Source organism: Habropoda laboriosa, unplaced genomic scaffold, assembly GCF_001263275.1.
Source record: "Habropoda laboriosa isolate 0110345459 unplaced genomic scaffold, ASM126327v1 scaffold23, whole genome shotgun sequence".
In the NCBI taxonomy this organism is placed as follows: domain Eukaryota; kingdom Metazoa; phylum Arthropoda; class Insecta; order Hymenoptera; family Apidae; genus Habropoda; species Habropoda laboriosa.
Window position 1 is genome coordinate 1,004,222 of NW_017100140.1, and position 17,768 is coordinate 1,021,989.

The 17,768-nt window shown below is 40.2% G+C and overlaps 1 protein-coding gene across 1 annotated transcript in view; it reads right to left on the reverse strand.

The window, feature by feature from the left end:
- LOC108580029 (dynein heavy chain 2, axonemal) overlaps positions 1-17,768 on the reverse strand; it is a 61,110-nt gene that overhangs the window by 18,498 nt on the left and 24,844 nt on the right. The window contains 20 exon segments of the mRNA XM_017943689.1: positions 276-563; positions 836-1,135; positions 1,671-1,827; positions 2,012-2,116; positions 2,183-2,298; positions 2,389-2,498; positions 2,572-2,792; positions 3,171-3,337; positions 3,873-4,092; positions 5,535-5,720; positions 5,795-6,000; positions 6,782-6,985; positions 8,939-9,030; positions 9,163-9,454; positions 10,680-10,850; positions 11,713-11,850; positions 11,936-12,224; positions 13,602-13,826; positions 16,925-17,087; positions 17,704-17,768. The exon segment at positions 17,704-17,768 is cut by the window's right edge and continues 24 nt beyond it. Of these exon segments, the coding sequence (XP_017799178.1) occupies positions 276-563; positions 836-1,135; positions 1,671-1,827; positions 2,012-2,116; positions 2,183-2,298; positions 2,389-2,498; positions 2,572-2,792; positions 3,171-3,337; positions 3,873-4,092; positions 5,535-5,720; positions 5,795-6,000; positions 6,782-6,985; positions 8,939-9,030; positions 9,163-9,454; positions 10,680-10,850; positions 11,713-11,850; positions 11,936-12,224; positions 13,602-13,826; positions 16,925-17,087; positions 17,704-17,768 (3,715 nt within the window).

The following is a 17,768-nucleotide window of genomic DNA, read 5'->3' on the forward strand; positions in this document are numbered from 1 at the left end:
GCTTGGACGATTGAGTTCCGGAAGGAACCGCGCCAGACGTAGAGGGGCGTATCATCCGCGCGAACCGTCGAGAGGAAAATAATCGGATTCCACGGAATGGAGAGGACCAGAGGATGTGGTTCTCCTCTCTTCTCTTCCTTCCTCTCTCTCTCTCTCTCTCTCTCTCTCTCCTCTTCGTGTCTCGATCCCAGAGAAATCGGAATCGAATGAAATCGATCGGCTGGAAAAGGGGGGTGGTGGTGGAATGGAAAGGGGCTAGTAGAAGAGAGACCAACCGCTTTATTTTCGCCGGTGATAGTGAGCGTCAGATTGAGATTCATGAGGAACTTGTTGCCAACTTCGAGGAGGGCTTCCCTTGGCCATTCCAGGAACCAATCGATGGTCGTGCAGTTGATCAGGCCCGGGTACTGGCGTAATCTGTTCCTGAACGCGTCCCCGATCGGGCTCATGCACACCACTAAATGCATATTGGCACGCGCCCGCTCGATCAACAACCGATAGATCGCCTCTGTTGTTGGTATCCGTCCAGCACGCGTCGCCTCCTTTGTCAGCTTCCTTTTAATCTGTCCACGGATATAAGGAGAATTTATAACACGGAACAAGGAGGATGTTCATTCGTGAACGAATGGTGCGTCGGTCGGATTAGAAATTGGAAAAATCGCGGGGGGAAACGAAGATACGATTTTGCCGCGTTCGACCCGGAACGACTTTTAATCTGTCACCTATGCACGATGTGTGCGCGTGTGTAGGTGTGCCGAGAGAATTTATAACCGCGAATGAGGCTCGCAAAAATGAAACGGTGTGTGTGCGAGAGCATCGGTGGATTAGAACTTACTTCCTCCATTTCGTCCGGTTTGTACAAGTTGGCCACCTCGCCGGTGCTCAGAATGCTGTTCACCACTTCAAGGAATTGTTCCTCGATCACTTGAGTATCGTTGAAGAGGAAGGTGGTGGGTTTATTGTCCACGCCTGTTTTCATGTACAGCGTCTTAAGATCTTCGCGAAATTCCGGTAGCTTGTAGTTCTTCGTGACGGAGATCTGGAAGATATTCAGCTCGCACATGTAACTCGCGATCCGGGAGAGAGATTGTCGCCCGCTTCCGCCGATTCCTATCAGCAGCATGTTGCCACGAGGCTGTCGAGGTAATTTAGAGTTCTAATTTTTTTTGTAATTATGCAGACGAGCGTAAGTGAATATTAAATACAGAGAGAGTGCAAAGTTTAATAATTCTAGTTTCTTATGTAATTAAACAGACAAGTGTAAATAAATACAGGAAAAATGCAAAATTTTAGGCTACTGAGATAATTCTAATTTTTTTAGTAATCAAACAGACGAGGATAAGTAAATTATAAATACACAAGTTTGAAATAATTCAGTGATAATTCTAATCTTTTGTAAAATTGAACAGACGAGGATAAGTAAATAATGAATACAAAAATGTGCAAAATTTTAGGCTTTCAAATAATTCCAATTTTTCTATAATTAAATAAACGAGCATAAGTAAATTATCGATACAGAAATATGCAAAATTTTAGGCTGTCGAGATCATTCAGCAATAATTCTAACTTTTTCATAATTAACCAGAGGACTGAAAATTCTAACGTCTATTATTTTACAGGAGAACGCAAAATTAGTTATCGGTGACCCAAACCTGAGAGATCACGCGAACGATGCGACATATGTGCTCAACGGCGTCACGGAAAAGAATCAAATTCATGCGAATGACTCCCGTGGACGCGTTATACTCCTCCATTTGGCCCTCTATGTAAGTCCTCACGGCACCGATGTCCGTGAGGTCTTCGTAAATGTCCCAGGCGTTCATGAAACTACCTACGAGTGTCGTGGATTAAGCGTGGATTAGATTCGAGTTAGATCCACGTAGAACGGGTCAGGTTCGCTGGCAAGTTAGACCTGGATTATATTAACCGAGGATTTGCTTAGGCCTAGATTAGGTCCAGCTTGGGAATTCCTTGATATTTTTCTTCTCGATTACTTCGCCCGCTGTAAAACTTACCAAACAGAGGACATCTCTTCTCTGGACAGATATTCTGGTACGTCAGATCGAAATGCTTCCCAAGTTGTTCACCAAGCTGCTCCACGAACCATTCTCTATCCCTGAGGAAGAAGAAATTTTGCGTTGATATTCGAAGGATCTTTCAGAGGATGTTTTCTCGAGTTTACTTTTCGTCGATCAGCCGATCACAGAAGACGCGATACGTTTCGTGCACCCACAGACGAAGGAAGGTTTGTCTGGAGAATTGGTAGTCCTTGTGACTTCGTAGCAAACCTTGGAATACCTGTATAATAGGAAAAAAATAAAGTCAATTTCGAAAATCGAAATTTGAAGAATTTTTTAAATTTCTAAATTTGGGAAGAAATATATTTACCTTCGATATGTCCCTTAGATTGAACAAATAGTGCATTTTAGCTGGTGTAGGCAGCATCTTGCTGATTACGTTGTTGTACAAGCCAATCGTGGAGACAGTTACCTCATTGGCTAATTAAACAAGGACAATATTTAATTACCGTCGATTAAATGTTACACTGTTAATTTTATTCAGGCCACTAACATATTCCTTTGACTTCAGCGTGAAAATCGCCGATGTGTTGATTCAACATTGTTCCATATATCCTTATAATTTGCTTCTCAACAGGGAATGTCATGTTGATGACGTTGAATTTTGTGAGTAGTCGATTCGTGATGACGTTTCTGCCGCCTCCTGGAGGACCCATGGCTGCCATTAGTAGCAGCTTTTGTATGTACTTTTGTACTTGTTTCTCGCGGTCGTACCTTCGGATATATACAAAAACTGTTAGTATCATTAATCGCTGGAATTAGTGTAGGAACCGACGAGGAAAAAATATTGAGGGACCCAACGGGAATCGAACCCGGGACCTTCGACGTAGCAGGCCGAGGCTTTGCCCGCTACGCCAACCAGTTTTACAGTTTAGTTTTTATTTGTATCTTAAGTGCTTCTGCATATTACATAGTTAATTTAGATATAATATTGTTCTTAAGTATTAGGTTGCGTTGCTTGTTGTGCGAGTAGTGAGAATTGAGCTGTTGTGATTAGGAGAAATTTACAATAAAAACTTGTCGCTTCCACGCGTCGACTTCCTATTTTTTGGGCATGGAGGCCCCGATAGTTATTTATTAGTAAAATTTTACCAAAATCCATATCCGATTAATTGTCGAATCAATTCCAACGGAGGTTGTGAACCGTAAGTCTCTTTCATGGGCATGTTGAAGTCGTCCATGAACGCGATCATGATTTTTCCACCCACAGGAATGTATACGCCTTTTGTGCGCTTTTCGAGACGACTTTCAAAAGTGTCCTGAAATGAGAACACAATTTTTTGCATTCCTTGACCATAGTTAACTAAATGGTAGCTGAACAGGCGCCACAGAAATCAGACTAGATTGAAAGATTAGAAAATTTGAAGAATTGTTTAATATACTATTTAAACAAATACTTTTCTTTTTAATTCTTTACGCGATTGAATGTGCCACTCAAAAATACATAATTCAAAAAAAGAATCTTCTTCCTAGGCCAATTAATTCTCGAGATATTCCAGAAAACACGTTTTCATCCCTCAACTATGAGGGACTTTTTTCACCCCTTCAAAGTGGACGATAGGCGATAAAAAAAAATACGTGTCGAATATTTTCCCGTGAACTGTCCCACATATAAATTTCATCGAGATATAAAAATAATTTTTTTTTACACTATAATAGACACACTAACAATAAGTGATAACGCAAGAAATAAAGGACATTTCTGCTAAATCGATACTGGACCGTATGTAAGCGACTGGCGGCTGTCGATGATCGTACCGAAAGAGTTAAGGAACCTAAACCACTATCTCTCACCTGTACGTTCTTCGACGTTGTCTGCGCGGACATGTTCAGCGCGAGCACGCTGTATTTTTCCGGACTCATGGAGTTCAGCACCGACTGAAGCATCGACGTTTTCCCCGTGCCCACGGGACCCAACAGAAGCACCGGGAATTGGTTCTTCAGGAGGGAACTGACGATGTACTCGTATCGAACCGTGTCCACCGTGGGCACGACTAGTTTGTAGAACGGCGTCCTGATATTTCAAATTAACATCACGTTTCTTTAAAAAACATGTATAATATATATTTCCTAATCTTTCGTTCAGCTGTCAATTGTAATTTCACGCTGGAAGATAAGAAAGCTTCTAAAAAACAAAATGGAAGATGCCTTAACCCCTTGACGTATGATTTCTTTTCCGGACTGTTCATCTAAGCGTCAGTTATTTACTGTTTTAGTGCCGCATTAAGTGAGAAAAGCTGATGTATCGTAGGTTAATTAAATTTGGCAATCTTCAGTTTTATAGATTAAATCGAAAATCGGAGGTGAAATTAACTTTTGTTACCGATGTAACTGTTTTTGTCAGATCTCGACCAAAATCTGTGACACGAGTTTCACTCGTTGTCATAGGGCAAGGGGTTGATTGATAAATAAAGTTGACAGAGAACAGTGGTTTGCTTATGTGGGTGCATTTGATCATTCTGAATGTAATACTGAGTAATTGGTAGACTGCGAATTTTTATCACGCCGAGACGTATTCAAGCAATTATAGATGGGAATGATATCTATATTTTTGAAAATTAGAATTCCCTTTGAATATTATGTTACGAATCGTCCCTCGTTAATCGTCTCTCTTTTCGAGTCAAACCATTCAAAGAATCAGGTGGTGCACGGTAGATTGATAGTTAACGCACAAAAACTTCTTATTAAACTATATATTTGAGAACGTGTACAGAGCGCGAAATGTCCGAGCTTACTTGTAGGAGAATTGTGTGTCGTGTCGTGTGGTGTTCGCTATTTTATAAATTACGCGTGTGTTGTGATTGGTGGCGTGAAGCTGTCGTAGGTGGTGGAAGTGTGTGGTGATTGGTGTTTTCGGTGTGTTTAGGGTGTGTGAAAGTGGGGAATTTGTTATATCGCTTGGTGATGTCGAAGGTCTGTTTATTATCTTAGGTCATGTGGTGTTCAGGTGTGAGAGGCGTCGAGGGCTAAGACCTCGCTTTTTAGGACGTGCTGGTCTATCGGGAATACCGATGTATTGTATTGTATTAACCCGAGCGACGTCGGACGTAAGAATACATTTTGTAATAAAAGAAGGTTTCACTTTAAGTGTATTTTCGATTCCATTCTTGTTCAAACTTCGAATAAGTAAGTGATACATAATTTCCAAGTGTTCGTAATAATTTGATCACTCACTGTACATTGCACCCTTTCCTATTCTCTACAATTTCCTCAACTTTAATTAGCCTCACTCAGGTGCTCTTAGTTACTCTCTCATTTTTTTCCTTTTTTCTCAACTTCTCACACACTACCTCCTCAATCCCGATTCTATTTGCCTGCGTTCGCTAGATATTACAGCATACCGAGTACTATTGTAGCTTATTACTTGCATTTCTTGTATTTCTGTACCTTCAAATTCTTCTTAAATGCGTAAAAATTCGCAGTCTAGTGATTAAGATGGAATAAATTGAAACACACCCAGGCTGGACTTTCCACACAGAGGACAATCTCTCTTCCCAGGAGACGAAGCAACGTAAACGCGAGTCGACGAAGTATTCGTACACCGTGTCCTTCAACGGGAACGTACCCTCGATTTCTCGTATAAAATTGTCCACCTTGAAGCGACCCTCCTCGTTCACCGAGCCGCACACCGACCATACCAAGCTGGGAGAAGAATTAATCGCACGGTTTTGAACAATTTCCACCGTGCAAAAATGGAAGATCGAAGGAAAACGTACCAGAAGAAGAACCACATTCTGCAGATATTGGTGAACATGTCTATGTCTCCTGTGTAATCAACGCCATTTTCCGGGGTTGCGAGCACTTCCAGGAGTTTGCACAATGATTGAACCGCGTTCAGTTCAGGAACTCGGACTAATTCGTCGCATTTTCGCCGTTTAAACTCCAGCGTAGGGTTCACGTGCTCGTTAAACAATTTTCTCATCTGTTGGAGTCATTTTATTGTTGAACAAAGTGTGTCCGACGGACGAGAAAATTGTTTCACAAAAATTAGATCAATAATGAAAATTATTCGATAGAAATTGAGTTTATTGAAAATTCTGGGATAGAGGATGGCGCGATACTCGCACGCACGGCGGATGCTGAAATCTTTTTTGTGCGCAAGTGAAATCACATTTGTTTACGGTATTAGGCGTTATTTTGTTCGAAATTAGTCAAAAATATTATGATTGAAATATCGAAGATATTTGTCAGGAAAGGAAATGTAGGAAAAATTCAAACCACCGCATCTCTGATTCTAATTAAGATAGCGGCGAAAACCAGAAGAAGATCAATCCAACGTACCCCTAAAATTACTCCCAAAGCGGACTATTTTTTCCGTGATCGAGCCACGAAAAATTCTCAACATCCACGCTCCACTGCGAAAAATATAACTCGACTTATATCCACCCCTATTCATCTTAAAAACAATTTGAGTAGCGCGTTGGATTCGCCTCTAACTGTCGAGGAAACCACCCTTTAACTTTCATCGCTGTGTCAATTAGAGACAGAGATACGATGGTTTAAATTTCGCTACGAACCCAATATAATACAGAGAAAGTGTAGTGACTCTAAAAGTCTCTCTCTCTATATTTAAGTTTCTATCTCTATATCTAAAATCCCAGCTCACTATCTCCAGAAACACATCTAAAAGGTTAAAAAGAGGTTTTGGACGATTAAAAAAATTAATTTCTCGCAATTTCTAGAAGTGAAATAATTCAGTTTACCTCTCCCACGAATTCCACCTTCGACAGGAATTTTTGCAGCCAACTGTCCACGTAAGGTGTCCATCCAAGGTCCTTGTAATCGTTGTAAACCATCCCAGCGCGTGAAACCGTGGCCGGCGAGGCGACAGCGAGGTCCTGGACCTCGAATAACAAGGACACTTGGTCCGGCATGGTGATTCGATCGTTATTTATCAGGGTCAGAACCTACGTGGAGGATGATAATAATTTATGTATAAAGAGAGAGAGAGAGAAGACTGAGGAACTGCTAAACGTCGAACGGGGGAGAATCGAAGATCGGAGATTTCCGAGTAAACAAGGGAAATCTGTGAAATCCGAGATTTGAAGGAAATTGAAGATGGTCGGGTGGGAACTGAGAGAAAATTGAAGACCAAGAGAAAACAGAAGCCCCCGGAAAATCCGACAGTCAATAACCATGTTGCAGTACAAATATCGGGAACAGCTACGAACGTTTCGGGATCGACGAAATCTCCCGCGTCATACTTAGAAGAACCGTCGTGCACGTCTGTCAATGTTCGGAAATAGTCGCAAATCTCCTGTGAAATCTTTCGAATTTGGTTTCGAGGAATTAATAGTTAGATTTTTTCAGATTTACAATGTATATTTTTCCTCGAAGTTCAGCTTTGGTAGAATGCACAGATCTCTGCGGCTGAAGGTTTCCCTGGATATTTCACGATACAGGGTGTCTCGTTTATAGCGAACAATTAAATTACCTTCGTTGGCAGTGAAAATATGAAAAAAATTACCGAGAGGAGTAATAGTTGTGAAAAAAAGTTCTTCCAAAATTATCTTGAAGATTTTTCAAAGTAATCGACATATTTGTTTGCATACTAACTTTGTGACGGCACACAAAATAAAACCGCGGATTAGTTAGCGACAAAGGAAATTCAGCAAACGCCGAACGCGACGGTTGACGTTTACTTCCTACGCGGCTTAGTTTTTGTAAACGTCTACGGCCGACGAACTCGGGCTAGGCCGTTTTTCGTACGGGGCATCGACCCGACTGTGTTGTGTCGACTGCCGAATATGACAAGTCGCGTTTATAGGCAAAGTAAACATCACCAACCGCCGCCTTGGCCGATGATCCTGCGATAATGATCCCGCGGGTTCAAGGATGTGCCCCCCCCCCCGCTAAAAGATAGGCGAGGCGATAAAAGCGCGAGATTTCGGGGTAACCGAATTAGTCCGCAAGAGTGACGCCCAGGCGACAATTGTAAGAAGAACCGCAGAATAAAGAATCAAGACCGTACAACCGTGTTACAACCGAACATATCACCTCTTCAACTTCTGTATTTTGTAATTCGACGTTGTGTTACAGTTGACGCTAAATGAGTTCAACATTGAAAATCTTGTCTGGAAAACACTTTGACGTTAACACGGGTTCAAGTCCTTTTAAATTACGGCATTGAAGTGATCTCGAAAGTGAAAAAAATTGGTGACCTTGAAACGATTTTCATTGAGAACGACTATAGGGAGACTTGTCATCCTTAATTACTTAACACATTGTGGACAGAAGACGCGAATTATCACCATAGCAAATTGTCTCTACCTCTATTATCCAACGAAGCGTTAAAAATTATTTCTCAAGCAAAACTAAAACTAAAGTAATTTTCACTTTTCCTTAAATTTCTCAGTTTCGATCCATTTCACAGTACACAGTCGGCACCGTGTCACCAGTATCAGCGAAAATAAGCGACTTGCCTCTACCTCTATTATCCAACGAAGCGTTAAAAATTATTTCTCAAGCAAAACTAAAACTAAAGTAATTTTCACTTTTCCTTAAATTTCTCAGTTTCGATCCATATCACAGTACACCGTCGGCACCGTGTCACCAACACCATCGAAAACAATTCCTACTCTTCGTTCGAAATTAGAATAACCTCGTTTCGCGCATGGGACTTGCCTTAGGCAGGGCTAGAACGTCCAAACCTACGTTTCTCCCCGTCTTACCCTCTGCTACACTCTCTGTCTGTGCGCAGAACGGACGAAAATCGGTCCGAGAGCGAGGTTATTCTTATTTTGAACGTACAGTAGGTGAGTCACAAAGGAAACACCCTCTACACTCCCGAATACATAATCTCGCATTTTAACCATCCAGCAGAGTATAGAAGGATATTAATTTTGAATAGAAAGGTACACCTTGTTATCGTCCATCACGCTGTTCATGTTCTCGATCCAGTCGGCGTCCACGGGTCCGTCAAAGAGGATCCACTTCGTGTCAGGGCTATCGTCTGTCAAAAGTAACGAGACTCTGTCCACTCTTTGCCCACTTTGACTACCCGCGATGACCAGAAAGAAAAAAGAAAGAAAAAATCGTGGAAGCGTAGAAGAGAGAGAGAGAGATATGTGTGGAAAGCTCTAACCGGAGCAGGTTTTCCGCATGATCGACGATATGACGCCGTCGTGCCATTCGCCTGTGCTAAGGTTGTACTCCCCGTAAAGTTCAGCGAGGCTCAACGCTTTTGGATTAATGGGATACACGTGAACGGCTGTGTAGCCGGGCTTCTTGTCGTTCTTCATGCTCGTCATAGTGTTCTGCAGTACGCGCCACGTAACACTCTTCGCGGTATTCGACTCGCCGACTATCATCGTCGAGTGCCTCGAATTCATCGTCTCGTACAGCTCGATAACTTTCGTCAGTATCAGGGGAATAGGCTGGAAACAATGTTAGCAGAGGGTGTGTGTATGTGTGTGCACTTCCGGCAAGTTCACCTAGTCTTGCTAGATTGAGATGTTAATGGCCCTCGAAGGCGGACCGTCCCGTGAAATTGCGATTCGATTGGAATTCTGATGATTCTTGGCGGTTGGTGTTACGATCTCTAATGAGGATTTTTTGACAATTTTGAATGTCGATTTACGGAGGTTGTTTTAGAACTGCGGGTGAAGCAATCGATAGGGGGAGATTAGAGAATCATTTTTCGGCCGATTGTAAAACTCTTTCTATTGTTTTCGTTGACTGCCATTGTGGGAATGAGAGAATTTCACGAAGAGGCACTTGGATCGGAATGACAAGTGCTTGGACTAAGTGAGTGTGTGAGAATATTCTGAGTACAAAAGTCTTTTAGGAAAAGAGAGAATGTGTGGATGAATTGTCGAGGAAAATGTATCTGCGAGGACTTGAGAGTCAGAGTCCTCGGGGAAGGAGAATCTCAGAGAAAATCGAACATGGCATAATTTAATTAATAGATCTCTGTGCCCAAATGTCTCTTAGAAATGCCCGCATATTCGCAAAAGAGTAGAAAAATAGAAAAAGAGGGAGTGTACGGATAAATAGTTAAGGTTAATGCATCTGTGAGGACTTGCGAGTGGAAGACTTTGAGGGAGAGAATCTTAGAGAAGATTAAATATAGAATAACTTATTTAGCAGTTCTCCGAGTCTAAAATTTTGGGCGCGAGCCAGCGTTTTTTAAGAATGTTTGCATAGAGTTAAAGGAATAGAAAAATAGGGAATGTGTAAATAAATAGTTGAGGACAATGCATTCGTGAGGACTTGTTTTGAGGAAGGAGAATCTTAGAGAAGATCGAACATATCACAATTTAATGAAATATTTCTCTATACCCAAGGTTTTAGGCATGACCAAATGTCTCTTAGTAATTCCTGTATAAAGTTAAAACAGTAGAAAAATAGAAAAAGAGAGGATATGTGGATGAATTATTGAAAGTAACGCATCTGTGAGGAAAAAAAAAAGAATCTCAAAGCGTTACTTCCTGCACCAATTAATTTCTCACGAAACAACCGATACATTATCAACGTTCAACATGCACGCCCATACTTCCTCGATCGATGTCGCCTCTATTAAAAAGGACACGCCAGTAAAAATCCGGACATACTTCCATTCGACGTGGGTAGATCGTTCGATACCACCGTGTTCGAGATTACCTGCAGCTTCAACTTGACAGCCTCCTTGCTTATATAACCGATAATTTCCTCATAATCCACCGGTGGCACCTCCACGTCCGGGAAGAGATCGCCGGTGATACCGAGGAACAGCGGCAAGTCGTCCGAGGTGAGTTTAGCGATGTTCATATCCTTCATCGCGAGAATGATCACCTGCACGGAGCATCGGTTTATTAGTCGCATCGTTCGTCTTCCATTTTACCGATCGTGTAATAGTCCGATCGAATGATCGCGTCACCGATGGCCGCGAGAGTCTCGAAGCTATCTCGAGACGTTGACGAAGCGGAAAACGAGGTTCGAGGCATAAGGAGGTGTGAAAGTGGTTGAGGGGAAAATTGTGGGATGTTATTTTGTTAACTGGGGAAGCTGAGTTAACTCGTTGCTGAGTGACTAATACTTAGAATTCAATAGTTTATTTGTTTCACATATTCACATTTGCAAGAGTTGAGTGCTTATCATTTTTACTCATTTTTAATTGCAAATTGGAGGGATTCAATTTTTGATTGAAAGGTGAGTGCAGTTAACAGGTTGAAAGCTTGGGTTTGAGGAACTCTGTTTTTAATTTTGAAGAAGATGGAATTGAGAAAGTAAAATGATATATTATAGTGGAATGATAATAAAGGACAATTGTACAATATTAAGAGTTCTGGCTTGAGGAATCTTTTTTTTTCAATTTTGAGGAAGATTGAACTGAAGAGGTAGGTGTAAGAAGGATGTGAGGACAAAAGTTATATATTATAGCAGAATGATAGTAAAGAAAAACTTCGTCATATTGAAAGACTGGGTTCGAGGAACATCTTTTTTAAATTAGGAGACAGATTAAATTGAAGGAATAGATGTAACAAGTACATGAAGAAAAAAATGAAATAAAGAAAAATTGCATAATATTAAAATGTTGAGTTTGAAGGATCCTTTTTTTTTAATTTGGAAAAATATTAAATTGTCGAAAATGTTAAATTAAATCTATATTACAGTGAAATAATAATAGTAATTAAATAAAATACATAGAAATTACTTCTTCGTCAGGTAAATTCGGATACAGCCTCTTCTTCCTTCCAGCGTATCTCGTCAGCGTTACTATACCTCTCAATCCAAAGTCATAGTGATACTGTTTGCTCAATTGTTGCTGTGCCAACGTGTACAACGTGAAAACCTACGATATACGTGCAAAAAAAAAAAGAAAAATAATAGAACGTCTTATAAAAATCGTAAATTCATGTCGGTAGATATGTTGGAACCTTTCTGGCAAGGACACGGGTCTGTTCGAAGCCCTCGCAGAACAAATTGATCTCAGCTATCATGCTGCTGTCCGGCACCATCATCGAGATTGGCCTGAACATGGATTTCAGATTATCGGGAAGTTCGGTGCGGCCCGCGTACCCGGGATTCATCGTGATGAAGATGCCGCAGGTGTGCACCAGCGATATTTCAACGCCTTCGAACACGAATCTGGTGAGCTTCTGCGAGAGTGCAGTGAGTATCGATAGTATCTGTTGCGCCACCACCGATAACACCTCGATGTTTATGCTGTCGTTCAACGAAGAATTCGAGTCAATTTGCCGCGCTAAATCATCCCCTTCGCTCGATTAAAATACTGACAAGGGGACATCCTCGAGTGATTATAGTCGATATCGACGAAACTTTGGTGTACAGTATTGTAATACTAGTATAAAAAAAGATATTTGATAGGTATTTCTTTTTGCCTGCAATCGTTCACAATGAAGGGTGAAAAAATTTCTGAAAAATGAAGAGGTGCACCGGATTTCTTATTTTTTAAATTTGTTGCTGAAAAATAGAAAGGTTGTCAATTTACAGTGTTCCTCTGTCTTTAATGGTTTTCGAGACATTAGAGTATCTAAATATATTTACCATCTCCAATTTCGAGGGCGATTTTCCCTTTTTCACTGTGGATGATTGCAGATATAAAAAAATACATGTCGAATATTTTTTTGGGAATTACCATGTTCCAAAGTTTCATCAAAATCTGTGATTATCAGTGTTTCAGAAACATTTTCTATGGTATCATATTGCGTTCGCCATAATGGCGCTTTTAATTCTAAAAAAGAAATTAAATATCTACAAATATAGAAAAGAAGAATATTTTTTTGAGAATTACCATGTACCAAAGTTTCATCAAAATCTGTGATTATCAGTGTTTCAGAAACATGTTCTATGGTATCATATTGCGTTCGCCATAATGGCGCTTTTAATTCTAAAAAAGAAATTAAATTTCTACAAATATAGAAAAGAAGAGTATTTTTTTGAGAATTACTATATATCAAAGTTTCATCAAAATCGGTGATTATCACTGTTTCAGAAACATTTTCTATGGTATCATATTGCGTTCGCCATAATGGCGCTTTTAATTCTAAAAAAGAAATTAAATTTCTACAAATATAGAAAAGAAGAATATTTTTTTGAAAATTACCATGTACCAAAGTTTCATCAAAATCTGTGATTATCACTGTTTCAGAAACATTTTCTATAGTATCATATAGCGTTCGCCATAATGGCGCTTTTAATTCTAAAAAAGAAATTAAATTTCTACAAATATAGAAAAGAAGAGTATTTTTTTGAGAATTACTATATATCAAAGTTTCATCAAAATCGGTGATTATCACTGTTTCAGAAACATTTTCTATAGTATCATATAGCGTTCGCCATAATGGCGCTTTTAATTCTAAAAAAGAAATTAAATTTCTACAAATATAGAAAAGAAGAGTATTTTTTTGAGAATTACTATATATCAAAGTTTCATCAAAATCGGTGATTATCACTGTTTCAGAAACATTTTCTATAGTATCATATAGCGTTCGCCATAATGGCGCTTTTAATTCTAAAAAAGAAATTGAATTTCTACAAACTTGAATATAGAGAAGAAGTTCGACCTTTTCCTTAATTTACCGATTAAATTCGTCGAAGCATCCCCATGCGCCGGTTTGCGACAGTCCAGAGAACATCCTGCCCATACTTTTGTAATCGAGTCCCTCCGAGCAGTTCTGCACGATCACGTTGAATCCCAGAGCTTTCCCAAGATCTTTCACGGTCTCGGTTTTTCCCGTGCCAGCTGGACCCTTGGGACTTCCTCCTCGATACAAGTGGAGGGCGGTGGTCAGCGTTATGTAACACCTACCATCGAAATCGAATTATCCTCGAAGAATTGCCATCAATTGGTCATGTCAGTCGTTAAATTGCTGGCGATAAAGGCGAAATTTTTAGCAGTATTTCATATGAGTTGAAAATACGAAAGTGGAGCTTTGTTATCTATCAAAAGATAGAAGAATATGTATTTTGGGCTTTATTGAAGAACTAAGAAATTTTTGGAATTGAACATACCGAATAATCAATGTATCCCTGAAAATTGTACTGGACGAAACAGTATTTAATTCGAACGTTGTTCTTCAACTTTCAGAAATGAAATTTTTATTAAATTGTTCGACTCAGTGCTCGAGTAAAATGTGCGCAAAGGAAGATTAAAGGACCGAAAATTTCAAGTTATTAATATTTTTCAGTAATTAAATATTTCTCTGCTAAAATCTTTATTATTCAATAATTATGTATTTCAACGTGACTGATCTCTTCTAAAATCTCTATTTTTCAATAATTCAACATTTCAACGTGACTAATCTTCGCCAAAATCTCTACTTTTCAATAATTATACATTTCAAAGTGACTTATCTCTTTTAAAATCTCTAATTCTCCTTCTTCTCTAAAAACTTACTAAAAATCTAATGAAAATGAAAATAAAAATATAGTAACAACAACAGCACCCTCAAATATTAAAAAAAAAGTAGGGTTCACGATCAAAAAATTCCGCGCGAAACGAACACACCAACTTCAATCTTCCGCGAAACGTTTCCACGGGCTCGAACACGCCACGATTCGTCGGTTTAATCCGTTTTCAACGGGGGCGAGTCGTCGTCGAGGGGGCAAAAGAGTGGGTTAAGGGGGTGGGTCTCGATGTACTACCAAGGCGGGCGTCGCGTTCTTCTTTCCGCAAGACAAATTCACCGCGTTGGAGAACAAATGTATCGGGATTGGTCGATCCTGTCCATAAATTAGACCACCGCGGCTCGAACCCTTTTATCGCGATTAAATCGATACCGCGTTAAGTATCGTCCGACCTTCCCCTCTTCTCTCCCACACACTCCTCCCTCTATCCGTTTCCTTTGATGTTCCTTGTCGCGCAAACTGCTCTCTCCTCTCGAACGCGGTCACCATAGGAGAGAATATACCACCGTCGTGTTCTCACAGGAGTATATTATGCGGTTCTGTGGACTCGACACGTTTGTGGAACGAAATTGATAAACGAAGGTTTAGATGTTGCGGTGGATTTTGATGGTTTGTGCGTTGATTAAAATTCGACATCCTGTATGTTAGATTCTTCGTAAGAATTCGTGAGAGTGCTTCTCTCATTTTTTTCGTATCTTCATTCTACGTTAGGCAAATTGAAGAATAATATTTTGAGAGGGAGAGACTTTGGTGATTTGTGCGTTGGCTCTAATTGAACACCCTGTACATTGGACTCTTCGTAAGAATAGAAGAATTGTCACTTTTAGTTAGAGAAATTGAAGAGTAATAAGATTTTGTAAGGGAGAGGTTTTTGTGATTTATGAGTTGATTCAAATTGGACACACTGTACATTGGACTCTTCATATTTAGGAATAGAAGAATTGTCACTTTTAATTAGAGAAATTGAAGAGTAATAAGATTTTGCGAGGGAGAGATTTTGGTGGTTTATGCATTGTTCAAAATGGGACACCCTGTATATTGCACTTTTGATAGAAATAGAAGAAATGTCATTTTCAATTAGACAAATTGAAGAATAATTAGATTGAGGGAGAGTTCATTGTTAATTTGAGGGAGAGATTTTGGTGATTTGTGCGTTTATTCAAATTGGACACCCTGTATATTGCACTTTTGATAGAAATAGAAGAATTATCATTTTCAGTTAGCAAATTGAGGTGTAATAAGATTGAGGGAGAGTTAATTGTTAATTTGAGGGAGAGATTTTAGTGATTTGTGCGTCGATTCAAATTGGACACCCGGTGCATTGAACTTTTCATAGAAACAGAAGAATTGTCATTTTCAGTTAGACAAATTGAAGAATAATAAGATTGAGGGAGAGTTCATTGTTAATTTGAGGGCGAGATTTTAATGGTACGTGCATTGATTCAACTTGGACACTCTGTATACTGGACTCTTCATAGGAATGGAAATATTATTATTTTTAGTTAGAGAAATTGAAGAGTAACAAGATTTTGTAAGGGAGAGATTTTTGTGATTTGTGAGTTGATTAAAGTTGGACACCCAGTACATTAGACTCTTTAGAGAAATTAAAAAATTATAATTCTATCACTCCTCGAAACGTGTCGAAAGTGTTATCACACTTTTCACGAACGTACAACATTCTCCCTCGAGGCACTTTGTTTTTGTATCCTGTTTTACACACATCAGTTTCCCCTCATAATTGATGAAGTTACATCAAGATCCAAAGGCTCCGGTGCACCTCTCCCTTCGGGGGCTGAAGGAAGCCTCGTTGATTAACGTTAATTACGGCCTCCGTCGGTGTTCTCCAGCTAGAATTTGTCGCTGGAGCGTTTCTTCGCGAGCGTCCACGAAGTTGCGCCGCGAACTTTCGAGGATCACACTCGCTCCCTTCAATCCAACAACTGTTGATTAACGTTGATTACGTTTTCGTGGACGCTTCGCGACTAAAACTCCAACTTCTCGTGTTGCGAATCTGTTCAAAAACGAAGAAACGTCGAATTTTTTAACCTGTTAAATCTGAGAAATTCGTCCGTTCAATGTGTCTCCTTTACACGCGGAGCTAACTCGTCTTGCTCGTCGTGAGGGAATTATTTTTCATACGATATTCGTAAAATCGGAAGCAGAAACGATTTCATTGCGAAGTATTATGTTCAAAGTTTACTCAAAAGACGTTATAATTTATTCGAACTAACATTTCAGTATCAATGCACAGTAGTTCTTCATTCCTTTACTAATGCTTGTTTCTCGATTACTCAATCAGTGCTCCGTTCATAAAATTAGAAGCAGAACGATTTGTCTGTGAAGTATTCCGGTTAAAAGCCTGTTTAAAATATGTAACAACACATTCAAACAACCATTTACACTTTAAAAATGCTCTTACCGCAACTATTATCAATGCACAGTAGTTCCTCGTTCCAAAAATTCATTACCAAATCAGTACCACAAGCTACACTCACCTATCAGTGAGCGGTGTTATCACCAGTCTACCGGTGTTCCCAAGATATTCGTAACCATACACGAAGTACGTGTTTGTCTGCCAGACGATGCAATCGTCGACGTCTTTGTCCCAGTAGAAACGCAGCTGCGACAGCCACTCGAACGCAGACACGTCCTTGCAATCTGAAAAGAGCAACAAATCATCCCTCTCCTGATCACAAGGCTCTCCTCGTTCTCCGCGATAATCATGTGTACCAAAGGCAATTCACGCACAGTTCCAATTCCCCAAAATCGCTCGTTTATTAGTTTAATTCACAGCACGGTGAAATTACTATCGACGATACGCAGCAACACGGACGGAATCTCGTTGACACGCGAATTTGCGGGATACGCGGGGCAAACGTTGCACCTGTTCACTTGACAATGTTTATCCACGGTCCAGGGCAAATTGTTCCCATAGTTGGAAGGATAATACACGCCCCGATCTATCTGTCCGTCGATCGTTCGTCTATTTTCAACTCGATACACTCGGATGAATTCACGAGACGAAAACGCGTCGTTTTAACGTCACAACGACGCCAAAAGTCCAGCTGAATCCCGTAATTTGTCGCCGAGCAGCTGCAACCCTCGCGACGGTGGAAAGAAAGCGACGAGAAAACCCGCGAAACCCGTAATAATCGCGACGGTGGAAAGAAAGGGACGAGAAAAGTGGACAGTAGAACGAGGGAAAAACTTGCAAGGGCTAGAGATAGGATGAGATGGCTAGATTGGAAATCGGATAACCGTTCGGATCACTTACTCGCCTTGTACATCTTCTCGATAACGTCCCTCGCGTGGATCTCGATCACAGCGATCGCTTTGAAC